This window comes from Halichoeres trimaculatus, unplaced genomic scaffold (assembly GCF_033239565.1).
Source record: "Halichoeres trimaculatus isolate MK-OKI-2021-1 unplaced genomic scaffold, fHalTri1.1 fHalTri1_scaffold_19, whole genome shotgun sequence".
Taxonomy (NCBI): Eukaryota; Metazoa; Chordata; class Actinopteri; order Labriformes; family Labridae; genus Halichoeres; species Halichoeres trimaculatus.
The window spans coordinates 25,571,237-25,589,200 of NW_027437197.1; the positions used below are offsets into that span (position 1 = coordinate 25,571,237).

The 17,964-nt window shown below is 37.4% G+C and overlaps 1 protein-coding gene across 2 annotated transcripts in view; it reads left to right on the top strand.

Annotated features, from left to right (window-relative positions):
- The window catches only part of LOC141807999 (ephrin type-A receptor 6-like), a 293,417-nt gene that overhangs the window by 147,789 nt on the left and 127,664 nt on the right, over positions 1–17,964 (top strand). For both annotated transcript variants that reach the window (XM_074694268.1, XM_074694269.1), the window contains exon 4: positions 12,648–12,803. In XM_074694268.1, coding sequence (XP_074550369.1) covers positions 12,648–12,803 — 156 coding nt within the window. The remainder of the gene's footprint in view (positions 1–12,647; positions 12,804–17,964) is intronic.

Here is a 17,964-nt window from a genome sequence, read left to right on the forward strand (position 1 = left end):
GTTATTGTACAGCAGTACTTTTAAGACAAAATTGATAAGATAAAACTTTGAATTACTACAAAAGGGACATTTAAAGCAGTAATGGCAAGAACATATATTACAAAAATGCTGTGTGTGCAACATTCCTTATTACTCAATTAATCTCCAAATTAATTTGATAGACACACAGTCACATGCAGACAAATCAAAGAATAGATGCAATTCTATTGCCAGCCACCCCACTGACTGTCCCAGACTGGCTCTTGTAGCTATGAGCCAGACTACAAGGCCCTCAGACATATTCAGTCACAGCCATCTCACTAACACGTGTCTTTTAATTGATGTTTTGAACTAATGCTGCTTTGACATGTAATAGATGGTAACTGCAGGTAACTGGATGGCACCGATTGGGAGTTCATTAAACACATGTAAAAGTTCAGTTTTCTTATAATGTATTCTTATAATGTAAAAGGTAAAGTCATAACATCCAAAGAGTTTCAGCAGGTAAGCAAAACAGCTTCTAATACTTAAATATGAGGGGCTTGAGTATAATTCATACATCTAGGCTTGTAAAACTGGAAGTACATAATGTGTCATCCATTTTTCTTCAAGTCTTCAAAAGGTAGATCTTGCATTCACATCGGTTGAGTTAAGAGATCTTGGGCTGAAAATGGTTGGTGACCACTGTGTTAGAGCACACCAGTCTGTAGGGAGGAGCTTTAAAAGTTGGCCTTAGATGAGAACAGAGGAAATCAAATTACAGATGAACATTGGGAAGTGATAAGGGCTGGGTATCAATCAAAAATTAAAATACAGATACCTATACTTTAATGGATACCAATTTTGTAATATCATTTATAACAAAACTAAAAAGTACATGACATGTTGAGGTACAAAGCTTTTACTTTAAAAAGTTTTACTTTCAGCTTTAGTATTTTTCCCCATTGAGCAGTTTTCTAATATTAAAAAATAAGCAGTAATTTCTCTGTGCAAAAGAACAGCTGCAAACAAGTGACAGGTCAGTTTATACTGAGTGCACTGTAGAAGTGTTTATGACTATAAATGAACTTTCTTCTGTCCATACTTCTTTATTTTAATGTCAAACTAAAAAAAAAACTTTTCTTTAAACAGACTTAGGACTTGGACTAGTATTTCATTCTCAGGTTTAATTCCAAAGTTTTCCCAAGACTCCATCCATTTATCAGTGTATTTGTGTGGATGCTAGAGAAACAAGCTAAGCAGGAATCCCAGTAAATGGTTACAGAGAACACATTGTCAAAAGACTGAGACACACAGCCAGATCTACTCCTCATCCTCGGTCTTTGTACCAGTTGCTCTGGTGTTTTCAGGTCCAGTAACTATGAGGTAGTCTGCTGCCTTTGCATCTCAGAGCTCAGCTCAGGGCTTTGAGCCCGTACTGGAAGATGTTCTGGATGACTTCCAGATCTCATTAACCTTGGGCAGCGGGCCGACAGTGTGATCAGAGCCCCAAAGGCCAGTGGGTCAGGATATTACTCTGTAATTCCCAAACCAGCTGTAGAGCGCTTGCTCCAGATATTTTTACAGTATACATCCTCATATCTACATATTGCAACTGATGAACATGTATTTGCACACGCAGACAGAATCTACTGTTGAGAATGTGTCACAAGTGATTCAGTTTCTATGTATAGTCTGAGAAGCATTGTTCACCATTATTGCTTTGTTTGTATGTGAGAAAAATGTTAGTTTGAAGACGTGGAAAGCATCAGCTGTAATGTATTTCTGACACCCACAGGTTAGTGTTATATATTTGCATGAAAGATCACAACTTTTCAGTTCAGATTTACAGACACTTCGTATAAAAACCATACCCAACATGATAAAATGATAATGAATAGATACTATTCTGTAATGCAAACATAGTGAGTTTCAAGAACCAATTCATTTGAATTGAATGATAGACTGTAAAAACCATAGGTGTGTTAAAGTTCTTTTTTTTTTTTTTTTGAAAAGTTTCGTTTTCATCAGAGGTTAAAAACAGGGTTTTATGTCACGTTTAATGATGATTGACAGATGACGTTCCTGTGTAGTTTTTTCTTGATTAGTAAAATTTATCAGAAGGTAGAGCCAAGATGACATTAGAATCTCGTAAGACAAAAATATTTTTATTTGTGTCAGCTGGCTCCACTGAGATTGTCTTGGAGTCCCTCATGGTCTGTTGTGCACAGACTCTGGCTGCTCAATAGCATCACCTGTGACAGGGTATTTTGGCTTCAAAACCATTTAATGGTAAAAGGCGGGGCCGCGCTCTCCACTCTATATACAGTCAATGGCAAGGGTCCTCAACCTGCGGCTCTGGAGACTCATGCAGCTCTTTGACTAATTTGCAGTGGCTCCTTGTGCCTTTAAAAGAATATTATTGAAATAAAGAATTTTCATTTTCATTGCAGAGGGTATTGACAATTAAAGACACTGACAATAAATAAAATCATAATCTAACTTTTTGTTGAACTAAATATGGAATAAAGCCTGCCACCGCTCTACTTCACCTCTTACGACATCAACAGCCCACCAACTTTCCATGTACCTGTGGATAACCTCAAGTTCTACAGCCCTGGGAAGAAAACAAAATCAAGAAAAAGACAAATCTGAAAGAAAACACAGATTTCATTCTGTGTAGAAGGATTCATTGAACTGCCAATGCGCTGGTTTAATATACATGCTTCATATCTGTCTAAGAACTAGAAAATAACAAAGAAATGATGAGTTGAGTGATATCAAATATTATCAGATTTAAGTATTCTTTTCATAGTTCAACTATTTTTTTTATTAAAAAAAAAAATCTTGATAAGATAATTGTTCATTACATTTTACCTACATATGGAATTTTAAAAACCGTGTTGTTTTTTTTATTGTGAAGGTAAAGTAGATTTTGTGACTCTGGACTGACTTTAATCCAGCTGAGGCAAAATGGCTCCTTTGATGGTGAAGGTTGCAGACCCCTGCTCTATGGTGTGAACAATGGGTTATTTTACACTAAGCTTTAGTTTCTTCTGCTTTCACATGAATCAGGATCATCCTACAATCTGCACCATGAAGCATCATTCTGGTCATATAAGTGTAATTCTTTACTTTTATGAGTTTAGTGGTCATAATTAGCTGTAATTAGAAATTTTGTAATAATGGTAAAAAAAAAAATCCAGTTTAAACGACATTGTGTAAAATATGTTTGATCCATCTTTTTATGGAGCCTTTTATGCAAAGATTTCAAATATTGGATTTCACACTCATTCTGTGCATGAACATGCTGAAATGAATCCATTTGTTGAATGCATTCGTGTTTTGATGGATGGTGAACTGAACAGCTCAGTGTGTAAGTCATGAACAGGATCAAGTTTCGTTCACTCAGAGGACAGAAAGATTCCGTTCAGTTAAGATCTGAGAGCTGTCAGGAGTATTGGTAAGAGATGTGTTATATGACAGTGAAGTCAGATGTATTGTACCTCACAGGCATTCAACATGTCTTATGCCTAAACAAATCAGATGTGGTGGGTGGTGCCTGATAAACCAGCTGTGGATTTAAAAGACATTTAAAAGAAAGTGTTTGGTGTTAGAGGGGTGTAGCTTTTAGAGAGAGGAGCATAAATCATTTTTTGTGTTTGGTTGTTCTGTGTTTTTTTCCCCATAGCCAATCTGTTTTAGGGAACTTTCCCTGTGTACTGGGGTGATGGAGTCATATCCTCCAGCTAGATGTTCAGCGAACTCAGCCTGTAAACCACACATCTGAATTCTCCACCTACATGACTACAAACTTTAGTTTTTCATTTATGACCACTCTGCTCTCCAAACTCTCCATGGTAACAGCAGGTAACACACACTAAATCCTCTTTTAAAGAGGGCGGTTTGCTCCTGTTATTGACAAGCATGCAGTCTAAGTAGATCACCTGCAACATCTCACTAATAACAAGTCAAGTAGATGTTCCTGTTTTATTTATCTAAAGTTGTTGTATAATTTTCTTCAGAACTTCTTTCTCATTCAACCTCTGACAAAATAATAAACCAAGTCAAAAATAACCCTCTGATGTCTGCACAACTTACTTACGAGTTACGGAGCATTTTAGCTTTACAAAATAGAGTATTGCTTTATATTAAGGTCCTGTAATAAGCATTAATAAGACCTTTGTAAGTACTTATAAGATGCTTATTCACATTATTATTTGTTTATAAGACTATATAACTGCTTAATAAGTGTTTAATAAGGTCATTGTATGGGTTAGGCGTGAGGCCCCACAGGTTAGGTTTAGGCATGGGGCCCTGAATGGTTAGGTTTAGGGAAAGGGGTGGGGTAGGGCTCATGAGAGACAAAAGCAGAAGACAAAAAACAAAGAGGGTTAGAGTTAGGTTCCATATATCTTATAGATTAAGTTGTCTTGTATTAACCCTTATATTGACCTTATTAAACACTTATTAAGCAGTTATATAGTCTTATAAACAAATAATAATTGTAATAAGCATCTTATAAGTACTTACAAAGGTCTAATTAATGCTTATTACAGGGCCTTAATATAAAGTGTTACCCAAAATAGTTATTTGATTGATATCCTGATATATATCAAGATTGACTGATATGAAAAAATGATTGTGATAGGATTTTTTTCTCATATCACCCAGCCCTAGCTTCACACTTGAAATCTGTCTCTGACTCTTTTGTAGAATCAAGTATTTTATTCAGCTTAGGAAAGAGTCTGAGAGGGCTGAGAATCAAAGCACAGGAGGTGCTACTGAAAAAGAATTCGGCCATTTTTTTTTAAGGAAAAAAAAAAAATTGAGTTGTTCATTTTAGTCTTTGTGAAGTGAGCTTTGAGCTAGCATATTTTATCGTGGGCTTCACAGATAATAACACCCTGGCTGCATTTAATCCTGCTCTTGTAGTTAAATATCCATGATGTGGGGGCTGATGAAATAGCGGGAAAAAAACATGACACACAAAGCCATTCCTACCTCCTGCTGCTACACTTTTCAGTTCTAGCTCTCCTCCCCACCAGTCATTTGACCATCAGCAGCCTAACATGAAAACTCCAGTTAACAGTCTGGTCAATGGTAATCACTACAGCCTATTATGTACATGAGAACAGGTAACTGCTTGGATGGTTGTACATAAGGAGAAAACGGATCAGCAGACAACTTTTTGGCTCTTTCGTCTTCTTTCCAGTTAAAACCCTCAGGCTTCAGTCATGTTTGACAGGATGTCAAGTTAACTTCAATGAGCTGTTCGTCACTGTTGTTGCTATATCCACCAGTGAGTGTGTGTGTGGGTGTGTTGTAACCTCCTTGGCAGTATGTGTGTGTGTCCATCCTTGGGTGATGCATGGTCAGCCGTTGTGCAGCAGCACTGCAGCCTTGGAATAAAGCCTGTCCAGACGGATTGCAGCAGGTTGTTGGGAGGTTCGAAAAAGGAACGTCCCCTCAGTTCAGCAAAGGTCAGAGCCAAGGCATCATTAGACTGACAGAGTCTGGAACGGGGTCTACTGGGGTGGGGGAGTTGACTGACGGTTTTTGACTCAAGGACATGCCGGTATCAGAGGTTAATGACTGAGGCAGCCTTGTTTTGCCGTAGGGGGTGACACTTATCATACTGATACAGATAGCCTCTGTGCTCCGTGTCTGTGTGTGTGTGTGTGGACTGTTGCATGCATATGTGCCAACATTCAAATTTTCTAAAATTAACATCATTACATAAATGTTCCAACATGAACACATGGATAAGTAAGGAAGGCAAGACTTGATTTTTTTACAGGCCATTCATACACTGGACAGGACACATATGCTCACTCTAACACAGCGTACAGATTCTATACAAAGAGGTAATTCTCCTGAGCTCTGTGTGTGTGTCTGAGTGAGTGTGTGTGTGTGTATGTGTGAGACAACCTCGTTCCATCTGTCCTAATTGTCGCCATTTGATCAGAGCAGTCATGGTTTCAGGCCCCTTCTTGTCCTCCCTACAGCTCCATTTATCACAGGCAGCAGTGGAGACACACAAACCCACTCGGTGCTTCAAGGTGAATCCCTTCAAACAGCTCAGCTTGTGTTACCTTGTTAAATCAATGTGCTTGGTGACAACTGGCAGCAATGGCCATCTCACCAGGCAGGAGGATTTTGACAAGAAAGTGTTTCAGAGGTTGGGAAAATATTATTTAAAGGTTTCTGTGGTGTGCGTCTCTGATACTGAGAGTTTTCTTTGTCTTGTGAGTCTATAACTTAACTTTCTGAAAGTGCTGATTATGGGGATTTGATGCATACATGAGCACATGGTTTACTGTATGTACACGCTCTAAAAATGCTTGCTCTATGTAATAAAAAAAAGAGGTGGATCGTTTTAAGTTATCTTAACTTGTCCAGTATCGCGTTAATGCCACAAGACTTCTCTTGTTAGACAGAGCCTCCTACTTTCACCCAAACAGCATGATTTGCTTTGTACTCTATCAGCTTAATTAAGCTGAACCTACTTAAACTCAATTGTGTGAGAACTACCCCATTAAGTCATTCTAACTTTTTCTTCTTTTACTTTCATTCTGCTCAAACATCTGCATCCAGCATCATGATCCCGATTTTCAAAACAAGCCTTTCACTCTGGGCTTAGATGACATGCTTATAATCCATGCTGTATAAAAAGGTCTAATTTTTGCTTTTGCAATACTGCGTGAACACAGAAGATTACTGCTGCATTGAGAGTCATGAACGCCACCTAAGGCGTCCCTGTGCCAGAGTGACTTGTTGCATTTCATACAATTAGAAAAGATAAAGTATTCGCTGGGAGGATATAGGAACAGATTTCACAGCATCTGGGATCCAGTTTTCTCGTATTTAGGTAAACTTCAGACTTTGCCAGATACTGCGTAGGAGAGAATATGAATCAATTTAATTAATTTTCATAGATTTTTTATTATTTTTTCTATTTTATTTGTTTTAACATATTACAAAGAAGTGGTACTCTGTGTTCGAGAGTAGGGGAAGGGGGGATTATAGCCTTGCTTTGCTCTTTGTACTTTTTATATGTAGGTTTGTTTTTGTGTTTAAAAAGAAAAAAAACTATATATATATATATATATATATATATATATATATATATATATATATATATATATATATATATATATATATATATATATATATATAATCCAATAACGAAGGAAAACAGATGACACAGGAAACAAAGAGCTTTGATGGAAGACATCCAATTTGTCTTCTTTGTTATTACCATGTGACTCTTGGGTGCAAAACACGATCAAGCTTTGTTTCAGAGAACACTGTGAGTCGTTAAGAGAAATACAGAAGCCGCTGTCACAAATTAAGTGACAATTCTTTCAACCAATTAGTGGTATGCACTGTTGTAGCTACTTTTCGAGGTCAGATAGGTTAAGTCTGGTACTCCAAAAGAAGGGTACCAAAAGTGGGATGGCCCGTCTTTTGGTACCTGTCCTGGGATTAGGGATGGGTACCGAATTAGGTACTTTTATGGGTACCGACCGAATTCTGTCAAAAGTATCGGGTACCGATTCAGGTAAAATCAAAAGGTACCATGTTTAAGTACTTAAATGCATCCTTGTGACTGTGAGGGAGTGGAAGAGTTGGAAGTTTTCCATGCTGGACATGAACACAACATTACAGGGTTATATATTGAAGAATAAATTTGTTAAATTGAAAAAAAATTACATTTTATTAAAAAACAAAATTAACATTTTTTTTCCACATACGCACATAAAAGTACCAAAAATTGTTACTATTGAGTACAGATAACAATTGCCAGGTGCCAGGAATCGGAACTGTATCGTTGCAAATGTGAAAGGTACCCATCCGGCACAAAATGAACAAATAAACTGACCTGCTTGGTGGAAACAGGGCTTGGTCAAGATTAATAGAAGAGAGAAATTCCCGCACCTCCAGAAGGAATTGTTAATGCTGCAACATTTTGGCCGTATAACTTTTTCAAGCAATTTGTTTGAAAAAGGTCTTTAACCATAACGTTGCATGATAATTAAATCCAAAAAGACAGAAAGATGAGGTTTACTTTACAAGGTGACAATCAAAACAATGAACTGATTATTTTAAAGGTGGCCAATACAACTTGAATAATTTAATAATGCCAATGATAAAGATAAGATCAATCTCACAAAAAATGAAGAATAACTCAGACTTCAACATCAAAATGCATCGATTTAAAACTAAACTTATTCAGTAACCTGTATTTGTTACGTCGTAAATGTGAAACGGCCCAGTCGCTTTTGTTGCTCAAACCTTTATCAACACTTTGAATAAAAAAAATGTGTTCTTGATTGTCATAAGCTCTTGTGAATGAAAAAAATTACTCTCACCAAGCCTTAAAGTTTGATCAGGCTCCTTGCAAACTCATGTTTCTCCCTCTTTTATTCTTTGCTTCTCTTCATTCCTTGTGACAGTTGGGTCAGATGGCAAAACATGTCCAGGCATGTCAGGCTTGTCCTCAGCTTTCACAGGAAGCTTGCAGGATGCTTACAGGAGTTTGAAGTTACACCATCTGAATAAAATTCTATGTTAAGGCAGAGAAGTCTGGTCAAAATCAGTATCTTCCTAAGTTTACACGGTTTTCTTTGTTTTCATTTAGACATCTTATCAAATAAGTTATCAGCTGCTTACAATGTGTACATTTTATGTAACAAACTTAACCGTAAGCTTAACTTACTAACCCCTTGAATCATTTCTTATACTGTGGTGATTCAACATTAATCCATGTATATAAGTGTGAGGGTAAAGTTTTATCACCAGTACCAGGCAGGAAATGACTTGATTTCCTTTGGAGGAAACATTAAGAGAAGGAACTTCAGCCCTGTCCCTCCGCCATGAAGGCAACATTACACATTTTCATGGTTTGGCAGTTTAGTTCTCACAATGTGTGAATTCTTAGCCAGCATTCTCTCTGTACTCTGTGAATTTTAATGAAGGGAAAATAGTTTGTGAGGAATACATGTGATTTGTGTGAGTGTGTAACCGACAGAGAGCTTCTCTATTACACGCTTTCTTACACAGGGCTTCCAGGCTACGTTCTGCAGTTAATGGTAGCTTAGAAGGAAAACTGAGTCATTTTGGCGACATTTTAATGCACCACACTGAGGGGTTTAAAATCCCACTCTCTGGGAAGAAGTAGTGAAGGGAGTTTCAGCTTTGGCCACATTCTGCTACGATAAATGGAAATAAGAGAAGCATGTGCCTCCAATGTTTTTTCATGCCAGAGCTGAAGACTTGATACATGTCTTCAAACTTTCAGAGCTTTTTACACTGTTTTCTAAATAACTTTTGTATGTGGTTTGAAAGTTTTGATATTTGTTGTTATCATGATCAAACTTTCAAAGAGGAAGTGAGTCCAGGCCACACTACAGTCTGAAAGTGAGCCAGCATGCACAAAGTGATCACTTCTTACCTAGACACCAAAGACTGCATCTTAGAACAAACTATGAAAAATAAATATAGAAAAATGTAGTTCAAAAGCTTGGCTATTAATCTTAACAGCTAACACCAGGCTAGTATGTCTTTGTTAGTATCATTTTAACAGTTAAGAGACACCATGTTTTTGTCTTCATTGGAAGGAGTGAGAGATCATCACTTTGGGGAAAATGAGGCTGTTATTTAAAAGTATTAGGCTGTGAGTTAATCACTCTTAATTTTAGAGTCGCCCACAGAGTGTAGACGGGGTGCAAACGAGGTGGACTCTGCAGACAAATCCTCTAACACTGCACTCGCTGCCTTGTTTGTTTGTGTTTTTAACCAGCCCGAGGGGATGTGACACAAAACAAGGTGTGAGGGTAATGCACTGCTTGATTCTTATGAGTTTTCAGAGTCTAAAAACTGACTATTTCTTCTTAACTCACTTTTAAATCAGAATCTCGTCCAGCCTATGTGTATGTTTTGACCCATATACATGCTGTGTCATTAATCTCAGAGAGGTTAAAAGTCTCTTTACAAGATCTGCCATTATCATGAGCAGCACAGTCTAATAGACTTGCATCCCGATTGTTCATTTGTGGTAAAATTATTAAACAGTGGTGCACCTTAAAGTGATTAACTCAATATTATTCAATGCAGCAGTTGCTGCCTTTTTGTTTAACTGCTATAGGTGATCTCAAGTCACTTCTCATTATCAGTCTGACTGAAGTAAACTAAATATGTGATCGAAGCCTGGGGCAGAAAGCAAACAAGATGTACTGTATACCTTCATATACATCAATTTGTAACTTGGATGTATTCAGTAAAAAAGCCATCTTGACATAAAATGGATAATGTATTAAAATAATTTGATGAGAGGCTGCAGCAGAACAGTTTTGATTTTGCAACTTTTTGTGACACCCTGACATCTTGTTGTTTTTCTTTAGAAACCGTCTTAATAAATAAATCAATCAATAAATAAATAAATAAATAAATTAATAAATTAATAAATTAATAAATAAATAAATAAAACTTAGCCAAAAAGTTTAACCACAGTGTGCCTTCCCACAGAGAATGAAGACACTAAATGTTTGATCCAAAAATAGTTCTGCCAGTATTTTCAGATATCAGGGGTGTTGTGATTTGGATTTAATGCTGTGTTAATTTTCACCTTTTTTGTGTCTGACATGTTCATACATGTATATCTCCTTTTTCCCTCAGATGCTGTCGCTCTTCTTTATTTTGTTTCCCAGTGTTTTCAAGCCAATGTGGGCTGAGCACCAATTTGGCACATTGGGGATGATAAAAATAGATTTAGTACAGACCTTAACCTCTAAGGCTGCACGAAACAACACTTGGAATAATCTTCAAGCAAGGATGTAAAAGCAGACTCAGATATAATTTTGTCTTTTCCACTTCAAGTTTAGAAAGGGAGTGGTACTACTCTAACTAGGCTTTGTCGAGAGTCTGCCTGTAACTGGCTGCAGGATCAGTTTATCCAAAATTTGGTGTTTGTCATCCTTTACTCTCTCCCCACATGTCCAACTATGATAATAGTCAGTGAACTTAATAAGGGGTCAGCCCTATGATCCCACAGCCCAGTGTTCCCACAAGACTTTATGTTTTTTAATTAATTGTTGTTTAATTGTTTAATTGTTTAATGGACAATCACGCCCTGTGTTCCCACAGTCCAGAAATAATCACAGTCATTACAAGAAAAAAATTGTTAGGCTTATCAAAAAGGGTTTCGGCTGAAGTAGAGCTTATAATTGTCAAACCCTTGGTTTAATTTCTCTAAGTTAGAGAACACAACCAGATTTCAGGAAGAAATCTTAAAACTGTGAGAGCATAGGGCTATGGCAGGGGGCATAAAAGTCATCCTGGAGTCATAAAATCTACACCATCTTCACAATAAAGACTATGAGGTGTCAAAGAATTCTACAGATAGTTAAAATAGAGTAGAAAATAATAATCGACATGATTTTTTTTCTTTTTAATATATACGGGTTATTTTTATTTCAAATAAAATTGCAAAAGTTTTGAAAAGTTGTAAATGTCAAAAATTTGCCAGAATTTCAAAACATTTGAGAATCTGAAAATTTGAAAAAGAAAGAAATACTAGTAGTAAAAAAATAGAAAAAAAAAAGAAATTTCTTAGAATTTGCCTTAAGAAATAAAAAAAAATAAAATTTAAATTTAATTTGCAAAATTTTAGAAGAAATTGAAATACAAAAACTAGCAAAAAATATTTAATATTAATATTTAATGGCAAAACTGTTCATAAAAGATAAATAAATAAAATAAATTGGAATTTTAAAAGAATTTTGGAACAATGCTGAAATTTTAAAAAGTACAAAAAAACAATTTTGAAAGAATACTTTAAGTTAATAGCATATATTGATAATATCGCTCAACTCATTTTTCTTGTTTGCTAATGTCTGGACACATCTCAAGCATATATATTGAACCATCATATTGGCAGTTACATGAATCAATCCACACAGAATTAAAATCTGTATTTTCTTCCAGATTAGTCTTTTTGTTGATTTTTTTTCTTCCCAGGGCTGTAAAACTTGAGATTAGCCACAGGTGCATGGAAAGTTGGTGGGCTGTTGATGATGTAGGAGGTGAAGTAGAGCGGTGACAGACTTTATTGACGGATGTGATGCATATGAAGTTCAACATAATGTAAACGCATGATTTAATTTTGTGTCATTATCTCCAATCATCAATACCATCAGTAAGGAAAAGAAAAGTTTTTTATTTCAATAATAGTTTTTTTAAAGCTACAAGGAGCCACTGCAAAGGAGTCAAAGAGTGAATGACAACCAGACTTGTTTCACTAAGAGGATAAGGCCAAAAAAACAAAAACACAAAAAGCAAAAACAAAAGAAAAGGGGAGGGGGTCATTCTAGAACCTTGCTGGGTAGGTTTCGTATGGGACAGTAAAAAGTGATCACAGTGACTCTAGGTCGTGAATGTTGTAACTTTTGTATCAGTTACTGTAAGTGGACTAATGATTAATGACTCAGTGGTTGTTAAAAAATCATCGAACAGTCCATCTGACATAAGCATGCTTTACACAAACAATGAAAAGCCTAATGGTTTCTGTAATCAGCCTCCTCATTTGATTGGCATCATTATTTGGGTAGAAGATGTTAGAGTGTGATATTTTTATCCGTTCGCCTCAGCTTTGAACTGATATCCTGCTATTTCTGTCATCTCCTCAGCGTGCCACCCAGGCTTCTACAAAGCATACGCTGGAAACATCAAGTGCTCAAAGTGCCCTCCACACAGTTTCAGCTACGGGGAGGGAGCTTCAATCTGCCGCTGTGAGAAAGGCTTCTTCAGGGCTGAGAAAGATCCCCCAACCATGGCCTGTACACGTGAGTATTACAGCTCTCAGATGCTCCTTAGTTTTCATTATCCTATCGGACAGTTTGCTAAATAAATCAGGAAGTGTTTAGTCTCATGTTTGGTGGGATGCTGCAAGTCCAGAGGGAATCACTTACTGAGCGAGAATTCAACGACAAAATCCTGAAGTAGAATATTTTACAGTGGATCTACTCTATCTGGTCCATGTGTTTTCTAAAGTTACCACAGCTGTTAATCTGGAGTTTCCTCCAGGAATTATCCACTGTGAAACTGTACATTAGAGACTTTCTGGATCAACTGACTGGCTTTTGTTCTGCAGCCTGCTTTTCATTGATGATTCACTGACTGTCATTACTGCTTCATATTTGCATTAAATTACAGTTTAACCGGACTAATTCGCCTTTAATTAAAAAGCCATTTAGCTGTCACTTAGACAGACGCGTGCCATGTCTGAGAGCTCTGCTGGGTAGAGCAGGGTATTTGTCTTGTGTGGAGAGGCAGAGCTGCCTCACTGTGGGGAAACTGCGTTCACAGCTCTGTGTGAGAGAAACAAAGACTTAGCTTTGTGTTTGAATCATTTATCAGACGGTAAGCACGGATGATGTAACTGCTTTTGCTGGAGGAAGCCCATGGTCTTACACATGCTGGCTGCCCAGTTACACATGAATAAAACAGTGCAGACCAAACACATTCAGACACAAACCATCAACACATCATGGAAAGAAATATTTCACTGTATGGTGCAGCAGATAATTGCAGTATGTCAAGAGAACTGTTCAGATGGTGATGCAAACCTGAAATTTGACACAGATACTCTCTGTCTAAGTCATGACATTGGGTATGGACTAGGGCTGGACAATTAATCGGATTTTAATCGTGATTTCAATTTTGCCATCTGACAATCATAAAAATTGAGGAAAAACAATTAAAATGCCACACAGTGTAGATGTATGCAAGTTCCTGTGCTTCATAGCTCTTCTGTGTTCCATGTGAAGCCACATCAAGTGTGTGTGACTTATGTGTATCAATAATACTGTATGTGCCACTTGCTGGTTCTTTAAAGTTGTGTTTAAATCAGTACTGAAGTTTTTGAATAAATGAATAATTGTGTATATTAATTGTGATTTCAATATCACTTAAAATAATTAGGATTTTTATTTTTACCATAATCGCCCAGCCCTAGTACGGACTGTATGGACACGTCCACATCAATCTCAAACGATGGCTGAAATGTCCCCACCAATATAAAGGTCGGCACACAAAGGGTTAAATCCTTTACCACTTTGTCACCACCTCCCAAATATGTCTTTGAAACTGGTCTGGATGTCAGCCAAGAATAGAAAGGTGGAAGGCTATATCACCCAACAAAGTGTTAGGCACCTGAGGAAAACAGTCTCCCCTCTTAGGCTAATAAATGCTTAACACCATTTCCAACCATTTTCTCACTCTTAATAATGATCCATTTGTTACTTGCAGAAGAAGCAACAGATCTGTCATTTTTGTCAGACAGCAGTGAAGTGGCAGGGTTACAGCAACAGGTGATCTTTAATTAGGACATGGGGGTGATTCTTAAGTTAACTTAACAAAAACGGCAGCAGTCGTCCAACACCATTATCACAGCTGTTTCTCGTGTTCCTGTAGTTGTTCGTATGGTGTTTCTCAACAGCTGTGCACATAAGCGACATCATACCGTGGCTTGATGTGGATCGGTCTGTGGTGAGTGTGTCAATCAGAACGGTCGTCCAATCACCAGCTGCTGATTTTTTTGAAGGTGCCACCTCTGAAAACAAATCTGAAAAGCTGCTACCCAGATGGATAAGTGAAAAATTTCCGTGGCGGACATGTGAAACTGTCTGTCTGGCGTGTCAGGTTACTCTGAAGGACACCCTTTTGGAAAAAGGTGCTTACAACACAAGATTTAAAGATAGAAACCATTTCTATCACATGCTAAGTATTTCAATAGTTCAAATGATGATTCAAGCTCGAAATTTGGCGCAGATATTCCCTAAGGACCACCTTAAAAAAAAACATGTTAGACACTAGGGATACACTGATATTTGGCATTTTGTGGCATATCAGCCGCCAGAGGTACGGACCTAAAAATTGTGTTTTATGCTAGACATCATTCAACAGAAATGGCATCCTTATGGAAAAATTATTGTAGCACCTGTGTCGGTATTTCAGATGGACTACCAAGTGTTATTTACCTCCATTACGTATGTCTATATAAAATATGTAAGGCTAGATCAGAAGAAATAGGAAACGCTCATGGAGGGGGTAGACAAGAGACTAAGATTTGCAGCTGATGGTATCATGTATGAACAAAGAAATGACATACAGTGAAAAAGTGCATATTATTTAGAGTTTAGTTCTATGAATGACCATTCTATTTTAGACAAAAATTACTTCAATCTCAATTCATACAAAAATTACTTTAATTACTTTATTCACAAAAATGCTCTTAAAGCCCAACATCCCTCCTACAGTCCATTGGGAAACCCACGTCTGGGTTTGCATTGAGTTCAAGGGAAAGTAGTGATGACAGGGATAAAAGTTTATGGGGGAAGTGTGTGTTGCACAAGGTTGTAATAGTTAACTAAAATGAAACTAAAAAGGAAAACTAAAATTTAAAATACATTGCAGTTAACTCAAACTAATTAAAACTAGAAAAGAAAAGAAAAACGATAAGTAAACTAAAACTGTATCTTGTGTTCACAAAACTAACTGAAACTAACTAAAATTAAAGACAAAATTCCCTTAGTTATAGTTTTTGACAATATTAATAACCTTCAGGATTTAAACTAATCCGACACATTTTCCCAACCAATTTTAGACAGTTTTAGGCAGTTGTCTGTGCCGGACAGCACCATCATAGCAGCGTATAGAGACAAGTTTGTTTACTGCACTGACTGGCTGTGCGCTGTGCTGCGACGGAACATAGTGGAGCAATGAATCAGAGCATCTGTAATAGTTTAATTATTACAGAGTCCAAGTTTTTGTTTATTGAAGCTCATATTATATTGGTTTTTTTTATAATTTAAGTTAAGATTATTTTTATGTAATTTATGTCAACTTATTTTATATGATTTATGTTTATATTTTTTATATTAAGTTTATATTATTTTCATGTGTTTAAGGCAGCAGCCAACATTTTGGTATCAGCATTGACTGAGCAGTGAGCACTATGTTGGACTTGAAAATAAGCAGTATGACAAAATATTTACTCTGACCTTTTTGAATCCTGCACCTGGTTAATAAGGTAAAAAAACGAAAACTAAACTCAAACTATGCCTTGTTGCAAAGATCAAAACTAAATAAAAACTAGAACACCTGCTCTAAAACTAATTAAAACTAAACTGTAATGGAAAATAAAATGTCAAAACTAACTAAAACTGAACTATAATGACAAATCCAAAACTATTATAACCTTGGTGTTGCAGGGGCCTTGGTTAAGGTGAATGGGGTATGAGTTTGTCAGGCTACAAAGAACCCCCTTCCAGCCTGGCAGGAGGGGAGCAGCTCTCCACTGGTCAGTCTTTTCCTTTGATCCGACAGGCTCCTTTCAGCTCGCCGTCAAATGAATTACAACCCTAGCTAGTCTTCCATAAACACTAGTGCGACTCGTTTTGCTCAACAACCGGCCACGATAGAACATGCTAGACATGCCGTTCCCTGCTCTGACTCTGTTCAACTGGTGTGCTACACTTAATATTAGCACCCGATTGGCCGCGCCAACCCATGTGGCCGTGTAAGGTCACCACTTTCCACGACGTTGATTGGTCAACATACCCACATGATCATCTTGAAAGATCACAGGAAACACCAAGATTTCAAGACGGGAGATATATATGTAGAAGGCAAAGATATGGTTTTAGTACTTGGGTTACATTATTGCCATCTTTAGTTTTTCAGGAAGGATGCCTTTTTTTCAGAGGAGTGATTTCTTTCCAGATGTGTTAATGAATATTCTAGAAAAGTGGCGGCTTGGAAAAAGCCCATCAACTTGAAATTTTGATAGGCAACTCCTATTTCCAAGAATGTTTACTTTGGAGAGTACTGGTGCCAAATTCCCTGCTTGCATCACAGTTTGAACTATTGAAATAATGAGCATTCCATGGTGATGGCCACCATCTAAAAAATGGCACTATCTTGATTTTTCGAGTGTCTAATGTGATTTGTCAAAAGAGTGGCCCTCAGAGAGTATTTCAGCCAAATTCTATACATGCATTAACACTTAAAGGATTTCTTCATTTATCTACTGCACTAGTATGGAAGATGTCAGATTGTGTATGTTAAGAAACGGATGCAAATGCCTGTTAAGAACATAAACTCAATTCTAAACACAGAGCTTTGGTTCAAGTGTTTTCGTTCAAGGGCTCTTGACAGTTGTTTTTAATTGTTGAACTTAATCTTCGAAGCAAAACACATACTTAATCTTCAAGGCCTCTTTTGCTTCCAGAACAAGCAAACACTGAAAGGCTTTGGAGGGTGTGACAATCCAGCAAACTAAGAGCTGTACCACTCCACCACATCTATTCTAATAAGCTGTGAGTTCTGTGTTTACTCACATAATGCATTTTAATCAGCAGCTCGTAGAGCCACGGCATAAACTATTTGCTTGATGTCTGACTTCGAAAAAAAAGAAAAGAAATGAAGATTAAAGGCTGAGGGCCTGAGGGGAAGACAAAGGTAGAGAGCAATAAAGAGAGGATGTCACAGGAGGAGAGATAAAGGAGGAGAGAAAGTGTAAATGCTGGATGGAGTAGACAGTGAAGAGAGAAAGGAAGGAGGAGGCTGATACCAATCTCCCCCTAGAGGAGAATAGGAGCTGATTGATGGCAGTGGGGTTGCTCTGCTGGAGAAGAGGTGGGTAGATTCTCCTCAATGGAGAGAACAGAGGAGGTGAGATAATGGCCGGTAGAGGCACAAGGAAATAAAGAGGGGGAGAATGGACATACGCTGACAGAAGTGGGAGAGGAGTAGGAGGGGCTTTCCTGTCTGCTGAGATTTTTTTGCAAAGGTAGAGAGGAAGAGGGATGGAGGGATGGTGACGGAGAGGGAGGCATACCATTGTCTCAGTAGACAGTGAGGTTGGCAGGACGGGAGTGTTCAAATCCCTCAGGTCTTTTAACTCCACCCTGTTGACAGCTGGCTGACTGCTATAGCACAATA